This window comes from Crassostrea angulata, unplaced genomic scaffold (genome assembly GCF_025612915.1).
Source record: "Crassostrea angulata isolate pt1a10 unplaced genomic scaffold, ASM2561291v2 HiC_scaffold_112, whole genome shotgun sequence".
NCBI classification, from domain to species: domain Eukaryota; kingdom Metazoa; phylum Mollusca; class Bivalvia; order Ostreida; family Ostreidae; genus Magallana; species Magallana angulata.
The window spans coordinates 79,701-94,767 of NW_026441667.1; the positions used below are offsets into that span (position 1 = coordinate 79,701).

General features: G+C 36.9%; 1 protein-coding gene and 1 pseudogene across 1 annotated transcript; both read left to right on the plus strand.

Annotated features, from left to right (window-relative positions):
* Positions 1-6,193: 6,193 nt before the first annotated feature.
* On the plus strand, positions 6,194-12,696 carry LOC128169261 (uncharacterized). Its single transcript, XM_052835422.1, has 2 exons — positions 6,194-6,385; positions 6,664-12,696. The coding sequence occupies exon 2, from the start codon at positions 6,772-6,774 to the stop codon at positions 12,694-12,696; it is 5,925 nt and encodes a 1,974-aa protein (XP_052691382.1). The 5' UTR covers positions 6,194-6,385; positions 6,664-6,771.
* Positions 12,697-12,936: 240 nt separating this feature from the next.
* Positions 12,937-14,157, plus strand: LOC128169262 (uncharacterized; annotated as a pseudogene).
* The last annotated feature ends 910 nt before the right edge of the window (positions 14,158-15,067 follow it).

Consider the following 15,067-nt stretch of genomic DNA (forward strand, 5'->3'; position numbering starts at 1 on the left):
TTAAAGTTGTAGCTGTTCATTTTTTATTTTATTTTTTGTACAAATATACAAGTACAAATAAGATGACTTAAAAATCTTGGTACTATGCACTTGTAGATGCTCGTTTGTTTTTTTTAATACAATTATAAGTACAAAATTATTCGCATCAAGTTTGCTGCATGCACCGCGGCCCAACAAATGCTCAGTCTGCAGCAAATACGTGGGGAACTTCAACTCTGAGCTTGACACCATAAAATGCCAATCTCGCAACATGAGACAAAGAACCCTCGACATCACAAAACAATATAAATGTGAGGTAGTCGCTCAAGTCGACAACAACAACACCAAGTAAATAATACCGGATTTGGTGTTGAGGTCGTCCAGACCTTGTCCTTGATCCAAATCAGTTGGAAACACAACTTCTCAATTCCGTATCTCTAACTGTGAAACTCAACATTGGCTGCACACATGTGTTGGACATTACACACATCCAAAATTGAGGAATATATCAAAGAAACTGTATACTTTTTGTTAAGTACAAATCAGCAATTTGTATCAGTTAAAAAAATTGGTACTTTAAAGTTGTAGCTGCTCATTTTTTATTTTTTTTGTACAAATATACAAGTACAAATTAGCAACTTAAAAATCTTGGTACTATGCACTTGTAGCTGCTCATTTGTTTTTTTGGTTTTTTTAATACAATTATAAGTACAAATAAGCAATTTGTATCGGCAATTTAAAAAAATTTGGTACTATGCAGTTGTAGCTGCTTGTTTGTTTTTCTAGTACAAATATGTACAAATAAGTAATTTGTATCAGTCAATGAATAAAATTTAGTACTATGCAGTTGTATCTCCTTGTTTCTTTTTATGCCCCCCATCAAAGAAGGGAGGTAATATTGCTTTGCTGCTGTCTGTCGGGCGGTCCACCAACAGTTTCTGTTCATTTTCTTCGAAATTTGGTATATATACCTTTATCATGATAATATCACGGTCAAGTTCGATATTGGGTACAATCGAGCAATTTTCAACAGAGTTATGGCCCTTGGACTTAAAAAAATTCTAGTTTTTATACACGTTTATTATTATAATGTCTAGGTCAAGTTTGATATTGAATACAATCGAGCAATTTTCGACAGAGTTGTAGCCCTTGGACTTTCCTAGTTTTTTGCAGTTTTCGCTCATTTTCTTAGGAGACGATAAACATATTGAAATTAAATTTGGCATATAGGTTTATCATGATAATCTCTAGGTCAAGTTTGATATTGGGTGCGATCGAGCATTTTTCGACAGTTATGCCTCTTGGACATAGAAATATTCCGGTTATTTGCAGTTTCTGCTCATTTTCTTCGCAGAGGGTGCACAGATGGATATAAAATTTGATATACAGATTTATATAAATAATATCTAGGTCAAATTTGATTTCAAGTATGATAGAGCAATTTTCAACAGAGTTATGACCCTTGAACTTAGAAAAATACCAGTTATTTGCAGTTTATGTTCATTTTCTTTGTGGATGTTTCCAAGGGAGGGGGGCATAAATGTTTCACAAACATCTCTTGTTTAAGTACTAATATGCAAATACAAACAGCAATTTGTACCAAATTTTTTTTTACTTTTGAACCATACAGCAGTAAACCATGAATAATTTTTATCAAAATTCCACAGTTTTTACAAATCAACAACGAATAATGTGAAATTCACATCGACATCAAGAGTCGCAAATTTTGCATTTAAACAAACCGCTTGACTTTACAGGGGTTGTGACGGTGTTGAAATACAATCGCACCCAAGTCAAGACACAATACCATTAAATAAATGTAATTTGCATAAACATTTTAGTAATACTATTTTCCCCACAAAATTTACGTTAACAAAAGTTAATCAGACGAAAACAACCGCACATTTTTATGCACAATAAATACACAATTTTTTTAATGGCTGACACGATAGCTTAATATGGGCTTTTAGACCTTTTAAACATGTTCAGCAGAGCAAGTGCTCGACACCGCTTGCCAAGTTGCATGTATGTGCTTCATGTGTTATAACTGCACATCTACAATTCCTTGGTTTTAACAAATTTACCCAATCAATTTTTCAACACTGTCTTAAATCAAAATCAACTTTTGCTTAAAATCCATGTTCACAAAACACAATGTTCACAAATGCTACCGTTTAAGACAGTACACCATACAAAAGCTACCACCTATTGTACTCAGGTGACCGTCAAGGCCTGTGGGCCTCTTGTTTGGCAACATATTGCATATAGGGTACTCCATTTTACTGGATACGGGTTGACATGGATTATGGATACAATTCACATAAAAGAAAACCCGGTTTGCTGTCATATTGACAGCTTTTCACTTGTTTTTGCTTAAATTAAACAGAACACTATCAGATTTATTTTTATGTCCGTGGAATGAATATATGCTTTACGGATTAATCAATGATAGTAAGTAAATAATTCCAGGGTTATGGTAAAACATCATACAATTTTTAGTCAGTTTGGTAGAAATCACTAGTAATTGCGATGTTATAAAAAATGTGTTGTCAGTTCTGATGCGATTAGGAGACTAAAACCACTATATTCCACGTAGAGTTAATGGATTAATTAAGGGTAAGTCTTCCGGGCGTTTTATAGACATGAAGTTATATAGTAATGCAAGATAACAGAAAGCATAAATTGCTATGTTTAATTGTTAAATTGTTGAATTAGGAAAAAGTACCATGAGTTCATTGGTACGTATGTAGTCCTACAAGGTAAGAAAAAAGTACCAGTAGTCCCTTTGTATAGACATATACTCCCTCAGCCTAACTCTTACTGAAGGTATTCGATTTTGATTTATACTTCCAGGATATAAACATGAGCGAAATGGATGATGTAGAGTTTCTTGAAAGAATTGTAAAGAACAATAAAGATTTCGTAGCCGGACAAATTGCTAGTATGATAAAAGACATGAAACCCCTGAAAGAGATGGAGGAAGAAAAGAAAACTACAGACTTATCAGAGAAATTCCTCTGCAAAAAAAGACAGCTCTAAAGGAGTGTTTGCAAGCTGGCATCACAGAACTTGAGAACCCTAGCACAAACCCGGAAACAGCGAGAGCCCCAGTCTTCTAACGCTGAACCACCACGGGCCAAAAGAGTAAGTTATTTATTATTAGGTCACTTATAGTAAGTTTTTGCTAACCTTGCTGACGATATTCAACTGTTTTATGAGATAACGCTCTCAAAAACAGAATCGGAGTAACCTCTTAATATTAGTCGTATTTGGAACTGAGAAATTAAATGCTCTGTTTTGTGCGGATCAGAGGTGTTTCTCTTGTGCCGAATAATTTCACCCTTGATAACCCCCTTTAAATGTAGCATCAGGAGGTGCGCTACTATGATGCAGGTACATAAATGTTTCGGTGGGTTTCATAAACATTTCAATATCTAAAATACCATTTTGTCTAAATCGTTGCCCTTTGAGTACTTTTGTGTCCAAAAACACGGTTTCATTCATGTGAATATTGAGGTATTTGTTTTCTGCATTTGCAAGATCAAAGAACTACCATGACCATGAAACCGTCATCTCTATATTTGTAGTGTGCCACAATTTTGTTTCTGTGGTTATATTTTTTTATTATATTATCAAGAATATCAAAAAGGCAGAGATCACCATCCGGTCCTTTCTAGGTAATGTCTCCAAATTTCCTGTTTCAGCGAAATATGTATATACGTCATTTACTTACACTGTTTACAACCAGAAGGACGGACAGAGAGACACACATGAGTTAAACAACATGCCCCCATCTCCTTCGGAGTAGGGGGTATAATTGTCATGTTTCTGATATTACTTAAACACAAAACAGAAAGATCCAATTCCTTAACCATATTGGTATAACTTCTGATATCTCTTAAAATAGGCTCGCTATAGGACTTCTTTTTCTCTTTGGCGGATGAAAACATTCTGAATACCGAACAGGCGACAAGAGGCGCAGGAAAGCTCAAGAGATGGGCAACATCCCTCCATATTGACATTCAAAAGAGACGTGTTGAACAGCGGGTGAAAGATGATGGTAACCATATCTAAACAAAATAGACATGTCAATACAATATTCAAATCGGACACAAAGTACAATGCACGTTGACCAAGTAGCCTAAAACATACAGTTCTTTTCTAAGGACCAGGTTGGAGGGGGCAGACACCCGTTCAGGCTGGAAACAACGTAAGAAAGCACAGAATTTGTTTTCTCCATATCTTATTAAACCTCCAGGAACCACCCGATTCTATCTAGGTAATGTCTCATAGTTTCCTGTCTCTGCAAAATACGAAAAAGAAGTCAAGTCATTTACTGATACTGTTTACAAACAGAAGGAGGGACAGATAGACACACATGAGTTAATCAGTATGCCCCCATCTCCTTCAGAGGGGGGGTATAATTGTCATGATTATGATATCATTTAAACACAAAACAGAAAGATCCAATTCCTTAAACATATTTGTATAACTTCTGATATCTCTTAAAATAGGCTCGCTACAGGACTGTCTGGCTTTTCTCTGTGATGAGGGAATTTTGAATTCTGAGCAGTCCTCAAAAGGCACAGAAAAGCTCAAGAGATGGGCCAAATCCTTGCACTTGGATATAAGGAAAAGACGGGTCGAGCAGCGGGCGAAAGACGATGGTAACCAGATCTAAATATATTAAAAAAATCAATACAGTAGTCAAATAAGATACAAAGTACAATGCACGTTGATCAAGTGGCCTAAAACATATAGTTTTTTTCTAATAGAACAAAGAATTAAGACAACCGATATTATAAAGTATAGAGAGAGCGAGTGTTACCAGCTGGCCCGGGACATCGTTGAGAGAGAATGAAGGCAATGGCATGATGGATTCATTCCTGACCACGACTTCCTCCTTTGCAGGAACTTCCTAATCCTAAATACCCTCATCCGGAATGGCCAACGTGCCGGATCGATTGCGAATTTTACCATGGGTGCCCTCAGGAAGTCTGAGGAGCAAGAGAACGAACATGTTGTCACTGTAAGAGACTCAATACTTTCAAATAACATGCTATAATTCTGCAAAACATCTTAAAACTTTAACATTTATCATTTCGTTTTTAGGTATCCAAACACAAGACGGGCCACATTTCACCGGTGACTCTCTTCTTTTCCTCCGAGTTGTGAGAATATCTAGACAATGCCCCCTCGTGAATATTAATCTATCACATGATATCCACAGCTAAATTTAGTCTATCATACTAAAACTGGTGAAGGGTCAACATCTTCATAATTGTGATAGTTTCACAAAGGGAAAGGATATTTCAGTAAAGCATAAATTTGTCCGATATACAAGCACAAACAAAAGAAAAAAAATACAAGCATGTGTGTAGATATGAATACTTCCTTTAAAAAAATGACGTAGACCTGTGTTTTCCCCTATGTGCTATTTATAGATCCTATAAGTGTTAATGCAGATGTAAGGGTGATGTGTCGTGAATGACAAACGTATTTTACTCATTATACATGTATGTATTTCAAATTAACAACAAAAGCATATTAAAAATCAAGTTGGATATTCAATTAGGCAAACAATAACGACCACATAGTTCTCCGCGGACATGCGCAATGAGGTCGGTTTCGCTCTTCCTTCATCAATATTCATGAAAAGGTATATTTTCCTGGCAGGAAAATACACAATCAAAAATCTATATATTTGTAACGAGATGGAATTCACCATTGTAATTTACAGATTAAGGATAACTTTTATAGGTATACAAACACATGCGTTTTCAATGTCATTCAAAATTGACGTAAATTATAGCGTGATTAGCTTTAATATTCTTTGGATATTACTAATACCAGCATTTAGCATAATTTTTTTCTGCGCAGAGAACAAGAAAGTGCGGTGGAAAAATCTCTCCAGTCATGCGCGGAACAAGATCCGGGGTGAGAGTCTAATTTTTTTAAAATTATCATTCTCAAGAGTCAGGGTCATATATACACGTACCCTGTTTAAATTATAGAAATGAGACTGATATTCATCCCAGTGTGGACCAGTCATCAAATTTTAAAAGCCCCAATTGCACAAAGTCCTTTATACAGAAGAATGAACTGAATGTGCACATAGCCGCAAGACATGAAAAAAAGTCATTTACTTGCCCAAAATGTCAGAAAGCGTTTGCATATAAAACAAATGCTAAAAGACATGAAAATAAATATAAAATTGATTTTATGGTTTCCACATTTATTTTCCAAATTTATCAGAACAGGTTTTTCATTTTTCCCAATTTCGTCCGGACATATTATTTTCGTTATGTGATGCAAGGCCGCCATACTTGTAAGAACTGTAGACTACGGCGTAGTGAAGTTTGAACTGTTTGTTGAATAATAATAGATGTATCAGAGAATAATCACGGTAATTACCATTTGCATTGTTGTTATACACAGTAATAACTTTTTGCGTTTCCCCCTATAGTGTATTTTTGTCGTTTAAACAAGTTTCAATATGTAAACAAAATGAAGGGTATGGAACCTCGGTCAAGTCTAAATTTTCTACTCTAATATTTTCGTACATTGCTTGTTTATTGTATAATATCTCTTCTGGTCAGGCATTATTATTATTATAATGGAAATTTCTGTCAGATTTATACGTGTACATCATAGTAAGTTTCGTAATTTTACCTTTTATTGTAGTCAATCTTTTCCTACATTTGATTAATAAAGAAACGGAAACGAATTGGCTGTTGAGATACAATATGAAGCAGTTCATAACATTACAACATTGACGTGAATACTTCCGACATGGCAGCCAAGGAGTCCGAAGAAGATGGCCAGAAGCCATTGGCAGATGCCACAGAACTTGATGTTGGAGAATCACGACCCTCAAGAAACAGAAAACTTACAGAACGTGGAAAGTCATATAAATTAGAACAATATTATAGCACGTTTAGAAAGTTGAAAACATTAGGTTCACAAATAAAGACCTTGATGTTCGAAAATAAAAGTGACACTGAAGATGTGAGAAAACAATACAGTGCATGGTTGAATACATATGAACGTTTCCTCAATTATTTTGATGAACTTGCAACGCAAATAGATGAAAGGGAAAAGAGTGAAATGTTTGCAGATCACTATGACTATGATATATTCCTGATTAACTTTAAGAGGGAAGTCGAAGATTACTTTTCTCGCATGGAAGAGACAAAGAGCAAGATCATTAAAGCTAAAAGTCATGCGACATCATTCACTTCTAATGCATCAAACATTTCTTCACAAAGAATTAAAGAAGAAACAAAGTTAGCAGAATTAGAAGCTCGTAAATCTGTCCTGAAGAGAAAAAAGCAACTCGAGATGGCTAAGCTGCAACTGAAACTAGATGAAGAGGAGCTGGATATCGACACAGGTATTGCAGTATCACACGCTAAAAGTGAAGTGCTACAAAAATATGAAAATATTCCTGAAGAACAGTCTTTAAATCGGTTTGATTTTATTGAGAATAAGGAAGATAGTGTTGGTTGTCCTAGACAATTAATTCCAAAACCTTCGCCACGAACGCCTAAGTTTCAACAAGAAATCGGGTCACAGATATCATGCTCTTTGGATCCAAATGCCAACGCCTTTGTTCCAAGATCACACAGCACTGATAAGGAAACAAAGCAACAAGATGCGCTACAAGATGTTGTTAACTATTTGAGAAGACCCTTACCAGAAATAAAAAGGTTCGGCGGAGACCCACTGGAATATAGAAGATTTATTAGACAGTTCCATGCTAAAGTAGTTATAAACACTAAAGACGATGATGAACGAATGAACTATCTGGAACAAATGACACATGGGGAGGCAGGTCGCGTCGTATCCGGCTTCAGCCATATGGACGGCAAGAGGGCATACAAAGCAGCAATGAACCAACTTGAAGAAAGGTACGGCGACGATGAACTAATCGTCACAACCTTTATTAAGAAAGCTCTCGAATGGCCTCAAGTGAAAGACTCAAAGATGTTGGATGAGTTTTCCTTATTCTTGGTAGAATGTCAAAATGCTGCAGAGAGTATGGATAGCATCAAAGTTTTAGACTATCAGGAAAACATGAAAAGATTAATGTTGAAATTACCAATATACATGCATGACAGATGGAGAAGCGTCGTCTTGAAGAAAAGGGATGCAAAGAAAAGAGTGGCATTTTCAGACTTTGTGACTTTCATAAAAAATGAAGCTAAAAAATCCAACGATCCAACCTATGGAAACATATCAGTTAACGAATCTCGACAGAGCAATTATAAACCACAGAAGAAAGTTGTACTGTCAACAGACATTATAAATGACACATCTAAACCAACAGACTTAAACGTGAAATGTGTTTATTGCGAAAATTCTTCTCATCTACTCAGTGACTGCAAGAAATTCATAGGGATAAGTCTCCAGGAAAGATACAGCTTTATGAAGAGTAAAGGACTGTGTTATGGATGCTTGAAGAAAGGACACATGAGTATGAAGTGTAGAAACAGACTGAGGTGTTCATTATGCGGACGTTTTCACCCTACAATTCTTCATGATCCAACGAAATCCTCAGTAAACGCGTCAAATCACAAAAGTGAGGCTGGTGACTCTTCACTAGCAGTTCCGAAAATAAAGCAGTCTGCTGCTAATTGCTTTGCAGAGAATTCAAGTATTAGTGCTTGTTGTGATACTGGGGCCGGTGATCAAACATGTGCCATGGCTATAATCCCGGTAAGAATAAAATTGAAGGACAAAAGCCATAGTGTTGTAACATATGCATTTTTCGACTCGGGCAGTAGTGTCTCCTTTTGCACTGAAAACCTAATGCGGCAACTCGGAGCAAGTGGCAAGAGATGTAACATCACTTTGAACACAATGGGAGAAGCCTACCAACTGTCATCTCACTCAGTTAAGGGTCTGCAGATCAGCGACATGAGCATGACAGAATTCATTGATCTTCCTAAAGTCTACACTAAAGACAAGATGCCGGTCAACCATGACCATATCCCAACTAAGAAGGAAATATCAAGATGGCCCCATTTATCGCATGTTACACTTACAGATGTTAATGCTGAGATTGGCCTCCTCTTAGGTAGCAATGTTCCAGATGCTTTCGCTCCATATGATGTGGTAACTGGTCCTAGCGGTTCCCCTCACGCTACTAAGACGCGGTTAGGATGGATCGTATGGAACGTACTCAGGGATGGAGAAACTAGAACATGTGATGTGAACAGAGTGACAATTGAACAATATTGTGAATGTGACATGAAACTAGAAGAATTAGTTAAGGCATCAATAAACTCTGATTTTCCAGAACGTGCTATAGAAGACAAAAGAGAACATTCAGTAGAAGATAAGAAGTTTCTGAGTCAGGTAGAAGGATCTGTCAGTCAAGAAAATAGTCATTATTCCATAGGACTACCATTCAGAGAGAATTCTGTGAATCTACCAAATAATATGATTCAAGGACAGCAACGACTTGAAAGTTTGAAGAAGAAGATGTTGAAAAATCCCCAATTTAGAAATGATTATATCAGCTTTATGAACAAACTGTTTGAAAAGGGTTTCGCAGAAGCAGTTCCTGAGATGCAGCTAAAGAGGGATGACGGGCGAGTATGGTATCTTCCTCATCACGGTGTATACCATGAAAAGAAGCCAGGAAAGATAAGAGTAGTTTTTGATTGTTCAGCAGTTTTTATGGGTGTGTCTCTAAATAGTCAATTACTACAAGGACCTGACCTAACCAATAGCCTCTTGGGTGTACTTTTGAGATTTCGACAGGAACGTATCGCAGTACAAGGTGACATAGAGGCCATGTTCCATCAAGTTATCGTACCAGAGAAGGATAGAGATTGCATGCGATTCCTTTGGTGGAAAGATGGAAATCTGGACGCTGAACCTAATCATTACAGGATGAAAGTGCACATTTTTGGGGCTACGTCTTCACCGGCATGCTGTAATTATGCATTGCAAAAGACCGTCAAAGAATATGGCGAAGAATATGATCAATGTGTACAAAATGTCATAATGAGAAACATGTATGTTGACGACTGCTTAGCATCAGTTGACACTGAAGAGGAAGCCATATCTCTTATTAAAGACTTGATAGACCTCTGTAAAAAGGGAGGATTTCGTTTAACAAAGTGGATTAGTAACTGTGCAGAGGTTTTAAAGTCAGTTCCAGAAGATGATAGAGCTGATGACATCAAGAAGTTGAGTCTAAATGGTGAAACATTGATAGAGCGTGCCCTGGGGGTGTATTGGTTTGTTGAGAGTGATTCCTTGGGATTTCAACTAGGAATAAAGGACCAACCAACGACAAGACGAGGAATTCTATCTGTGACGAGTTCCATATACGATCCTCTCGGCATTGCATCACCATTTGTTATGACAGCTAAATCTTTGCTGCAACAGCTGTGTAGAAATGGCATAGGATGGGACGAGAAAATCGATGAAACTGTGTTGAGAAACTGGAACAGCTGGCTTACACAAGTAAGACAATTAAAAGATGTAAGGATTGAAAGATGTTACAAACCAAAGAATTTTGGACACTTGGCGTCGTACCAGTTACATTGTTTTGCAGACGCGAGTGAACTTGGTATGGGAGTTGTCATATATCTGCGAATTACTGATGAGAATAAGGTAGTACATTGTTCATTTGTGATGGGAAAATCAAGAGTCGCACCACTTAAGTCGATGACAATCCCTAGGATGGAGCTTGCAGCTGCTACTCTAGCTGTGAAGTTAAGCAAATTAGTTGATGACCAACTAGACTATCCTATAGAAAAGATACACTTCTGGACTGACAGTATGTCAGTGCTTCGTTATATAGCTAACACAAAGACTCGATTCCAAACCTTTGTTGCGAACAGGCTTGCCATCATTCATGCCGCTACAAACTTTGACCAATGGCATTATGTCAACACAAAAGAGAACCCAGCCGACTGTGCATCTAGAGGGGTTTCGTCAGTTGTTAAATTTATCGATAATCAGCGTTGGTTCCATGGACCCGAATTTCTCTGGAAACAAGAATCTACCTGGCCAGCGGAACATGAAATTGATACCACTCTGGCGACGAATGATGTGGAAGTGAAAAAATGTGCCAACACTGCTCTCATACAATCTCCAGTAGAAGGTGTTGAAAGAATTCTGGAACATTTCTCAGACTGGAAAAGAATGAAAGTTGCTGTTGGATGGTTCCTGACAGCCAAGGATAACCTGCGGAAAACAGTCATTCAGAAGAGAGAAAGACATGAGAAAATGATGAACTCTGGGATTCCTGAAGAAAAGATCAAGCAGAATGAAAACATGGGGAGTGAAGATAGATTAAAGAAGCCTAGATTAGTAAAGAACATTCCATACCTCAATGCTGACATCCTTGATAGAGCAGAAAGAGAACTTATTGCATATGAGCAGAGACGATATTACGCTAACGAATTGAAAGATCTTGTAGCCAAACACGGACATGTCAAAAGGTCTTCGCAGCTTTCCAGATTAGATCCGTTTCTACATGAAGGAGTCTTAAAGGTTGGAGGAAGACTAGAAAGGCTAAACGTACCTTTTACCGCAAAGCATCAAATGATTGTCCCAAAAAATTCCAGACTGGCAAAGTTGATTGTATTAGATGCCCACAGATTTACAGGACATCTGGGCAAGAATTCCACTTTAGCTGTGATTCGAGAGAAGTTTTGGATTCCTGGTGTTTCTTCTCTATTGAAATCGCTTATCTCAAAATGTGTTTTATGCAGAAGATACCAGTCTCCTCCAATGCAGCAGAAGATGGCTAATTTACCCGCTGAAAGGCTTAAAACAGATGATCCGCCTTTTACTTATGTAGGCATGGACTACTTTGGACCATTTGAGTTGAAGAGAGGAAGGAGTATGGTAAAACGCTATGGTGTGATATTCACTTGTCTTAACACCCGAGCAATTCATCTTGAAGTTTCATTCTCCTTGGATACAGATTCATGTATTGATGCTATTCGCCGATTCATTGCAAGGAGAGGAAAACCAAAATTTATCAGGTCGGACAATGGTACAAACCTTGTGGGTGCTGAGAAAGAGCTAAAAGAAGCTCTCAAAACATGGAACATAAACCAGATTCATTCTCACTTACTGCAGTCAGGGATAGATTGGACATTCAATCCACCATCAGCGTCACATTTTGGAGGTGTCTGGGAGCGGCTCATCAGATCTGTTAGAAAGGTGCTATTTTCTGTTCTACATGAACAAACTATTCATCTCGACGATGAAGGACTCGCAACGTTGTTCTGTGAAGTTGAAGCTATTCTCAATGGAAGACCTTTGACGCCTACATCAGATAATCCAAGTGATCTGAGTGTTCTAACACCAAACCATTTGCTACTTCTCAAATCCGGAGAAACATTACCACCTGGAACTTTTTCACAAAGAGACAACTATGTACGCCGTAGATGGCGACAGATCCAGTACCTTGCAGACATTTTTTGGCGCAGATGGATTAAGGAGTACCTACCTCTTCTTCAGAGTAGACAGACGTGGCTGAAGCAAGGTCGCAATGCTAAAGAAGGTGACTTGGTTCTCATTGTCGAAAATGGACCGAGGAATCATTGGAATCTTGGTCGAATTCTGGAGGTTCAGAAGGATGTACATGGTATCGTGCGTGTTGTCAAAGTGAAAACTGTGTCCAGTATTCTTACGCGCCCAATAGCCAAAGTTTGTCTCGTGTTGGAGTCAGATGAGAAAGATTAAGTTGTTTTGTATGCAAAATTGTAAAATATGTTCTAGGTAGGACCATATTTTAGGGGCCGGTATATAAAATTGATTTTATGGTTTCCACATTTATTTTCCAAATTTATCAGAACAGGTTTTTCATTTTTCCCAATTTCGTCCGGACATATTATTTTCGTTATGTGATGCAAGGCCGCCATACTTGTAAGAACTGTAGACTACGGCGTAGTGAAGTTTGAACTGTTTGTTGAATAATAATAGATGTATCAGAGAATAATCACGGTAATTACCATTTGCATTGTTGTTATACACAGTAATAACTTTTTGCGTTTCCCCCTATAGTGTATTTTTGTCGTTTAAACAAGTTTCAATATGTAAACAAAATGAAGGGTATGGAACCTCGGTCAAGTCTAAATTTTCTACTCTAATATTTTCGTACATTGCTTGTTTATTGTATAATATCTCTTCTGGTCAGGCATTATTATTATTATAATGGAAATTTCTGTCAGATTTATACGTGTACATCATAGTAAGTTTCGTAATTTTACCTTTTATTGTAGTCAATCTTTTCCTACATTTGATTAATAAAGAAACGGAAACGAATTGGCTGTTGAGATACAATATGAAGCAGTTCATAACATTACAATAAATATAATGGGACGAAGCAGCCCTCCAAAGAAAAACCGGTAAGTGTAAAAAAAAATTACACTGTGAATTGTATGCGTGTGTTTCATCTGGCATTCTTTGTGTGAATTTATACTGTTTATTATTGTTTTCAGAATAAAGGAAAGGGGGTTAAATGCTGGCAATGCGACCACGTCTCGCATAACAAGCGAGAGTTAAACGATCACCAAATATTTCACGCCGGTAAAAAAGAAAGCAGAGAAGTCGCGTGGCCTTAGCTGCAGGCAATGCAACCAATCCTTCCTTCCCTGATAGACAGAGCCTCTATCTACATCAGAGATCTGCACATCAATCTGGCAACGGGGTAATTTAAGTTTTCCGTGGTAGGGCACAGAGGAACCTGCTCCTTGGGAAGGCGATGAGAATTTGAAGGCCACTTACACGGCAAATGGCAAATAAAGAGATCATTCTCGGAGATGGAGAAAACGGCGTTGTGAAAAAGACCATCAACTTCCCAGCGGATAATTCGTTGTCTATCGCAGACATTGTCTCTAAACTAGAGAAAATTACAGAGGAGGAGAAAATGTCCTTCAGATTTAATATATCTGTTAGATTTATCGTGCAGAATATCGAGACGGGAGACTATCGTTATTTTATACCTGATAGAAATGAAACACTCTTCCCGAAACCCATATTAATTGGTAGTCTGGCAGGTGTTGACAAAAAATGAGTGGGATATTTGACAACATAAACCTCTTTGGACATCTTATGCGACAGCGACCCAACAGCAAGTGGAGATTGGTGTATGTTACCAACATTAAAGTTGTTCTCTACCGAACATAATACATTTTGAACTAATGTGTTTTAAAGTCTCACACTTGTAAATGTGGTAGAGTGTTATTTTTTAATTTGTTTTTATTTAAATGATTAAATATCAAATGCAACCAATAATTTCTGCAATTCGCGTTTTGAATATCCGCGATGACTTTCCGTAAATAATAAAAGCATACAATAGTTTTGGTTTTTATTTTACTTATTCATATAAGTCCTGAGGCTAGTTATTGAAATCCTTGATTTTCATTGGTTGAGGGAAATTCCCGCCAAGTTCTTGGTACTGGTCAGTCAGAACTAGAAATATTTTCAGCCAGTTGTGAGGTCAATCTTGGTTCCTGGGCTATTTGACTTTATATATATATACATTAATTAATTACGAAAGATTCCAGGACATTGACTGTAAGTTGACTTCTTTTTCATACTAATTCTTTATTTTCCATTAATTAATCTGTTTCTTACTTTTAATGTAATTTAAATGCAATATACTGAGTTTCACTTAGTAGTGATCAAATTAAACTTTGTTTGAATCAAAGTACATGTATATGAAGTTTGTATATCGGTTTTATATGTTTATTAATAGGGCTATTGGCCATTCAGTATTTTCACCCATTAATCGGGCCATACACCTAATCGGAACCCTGATCCATAATCAGGTATACATGTATAGAAATATGTATTATATTTATTATGAATAAGAGCTGTATAACTCGTATGATTATTATTTATAATTGTGTACGTGAACTTATCAACGATCAAGTTCTTATATAAATTTATACGTGTATATCACTTTGAGATAAGGGGAATAACTCTTATGATTCTTTTGCATAATTTACTCAGTATATATTGTCAACTTTTAAAGAAATTAATTCATGTATAATTCTATGAAAATGTCATTGTATTAATATAATATGTTTATTGTTATAATGAATGCTTA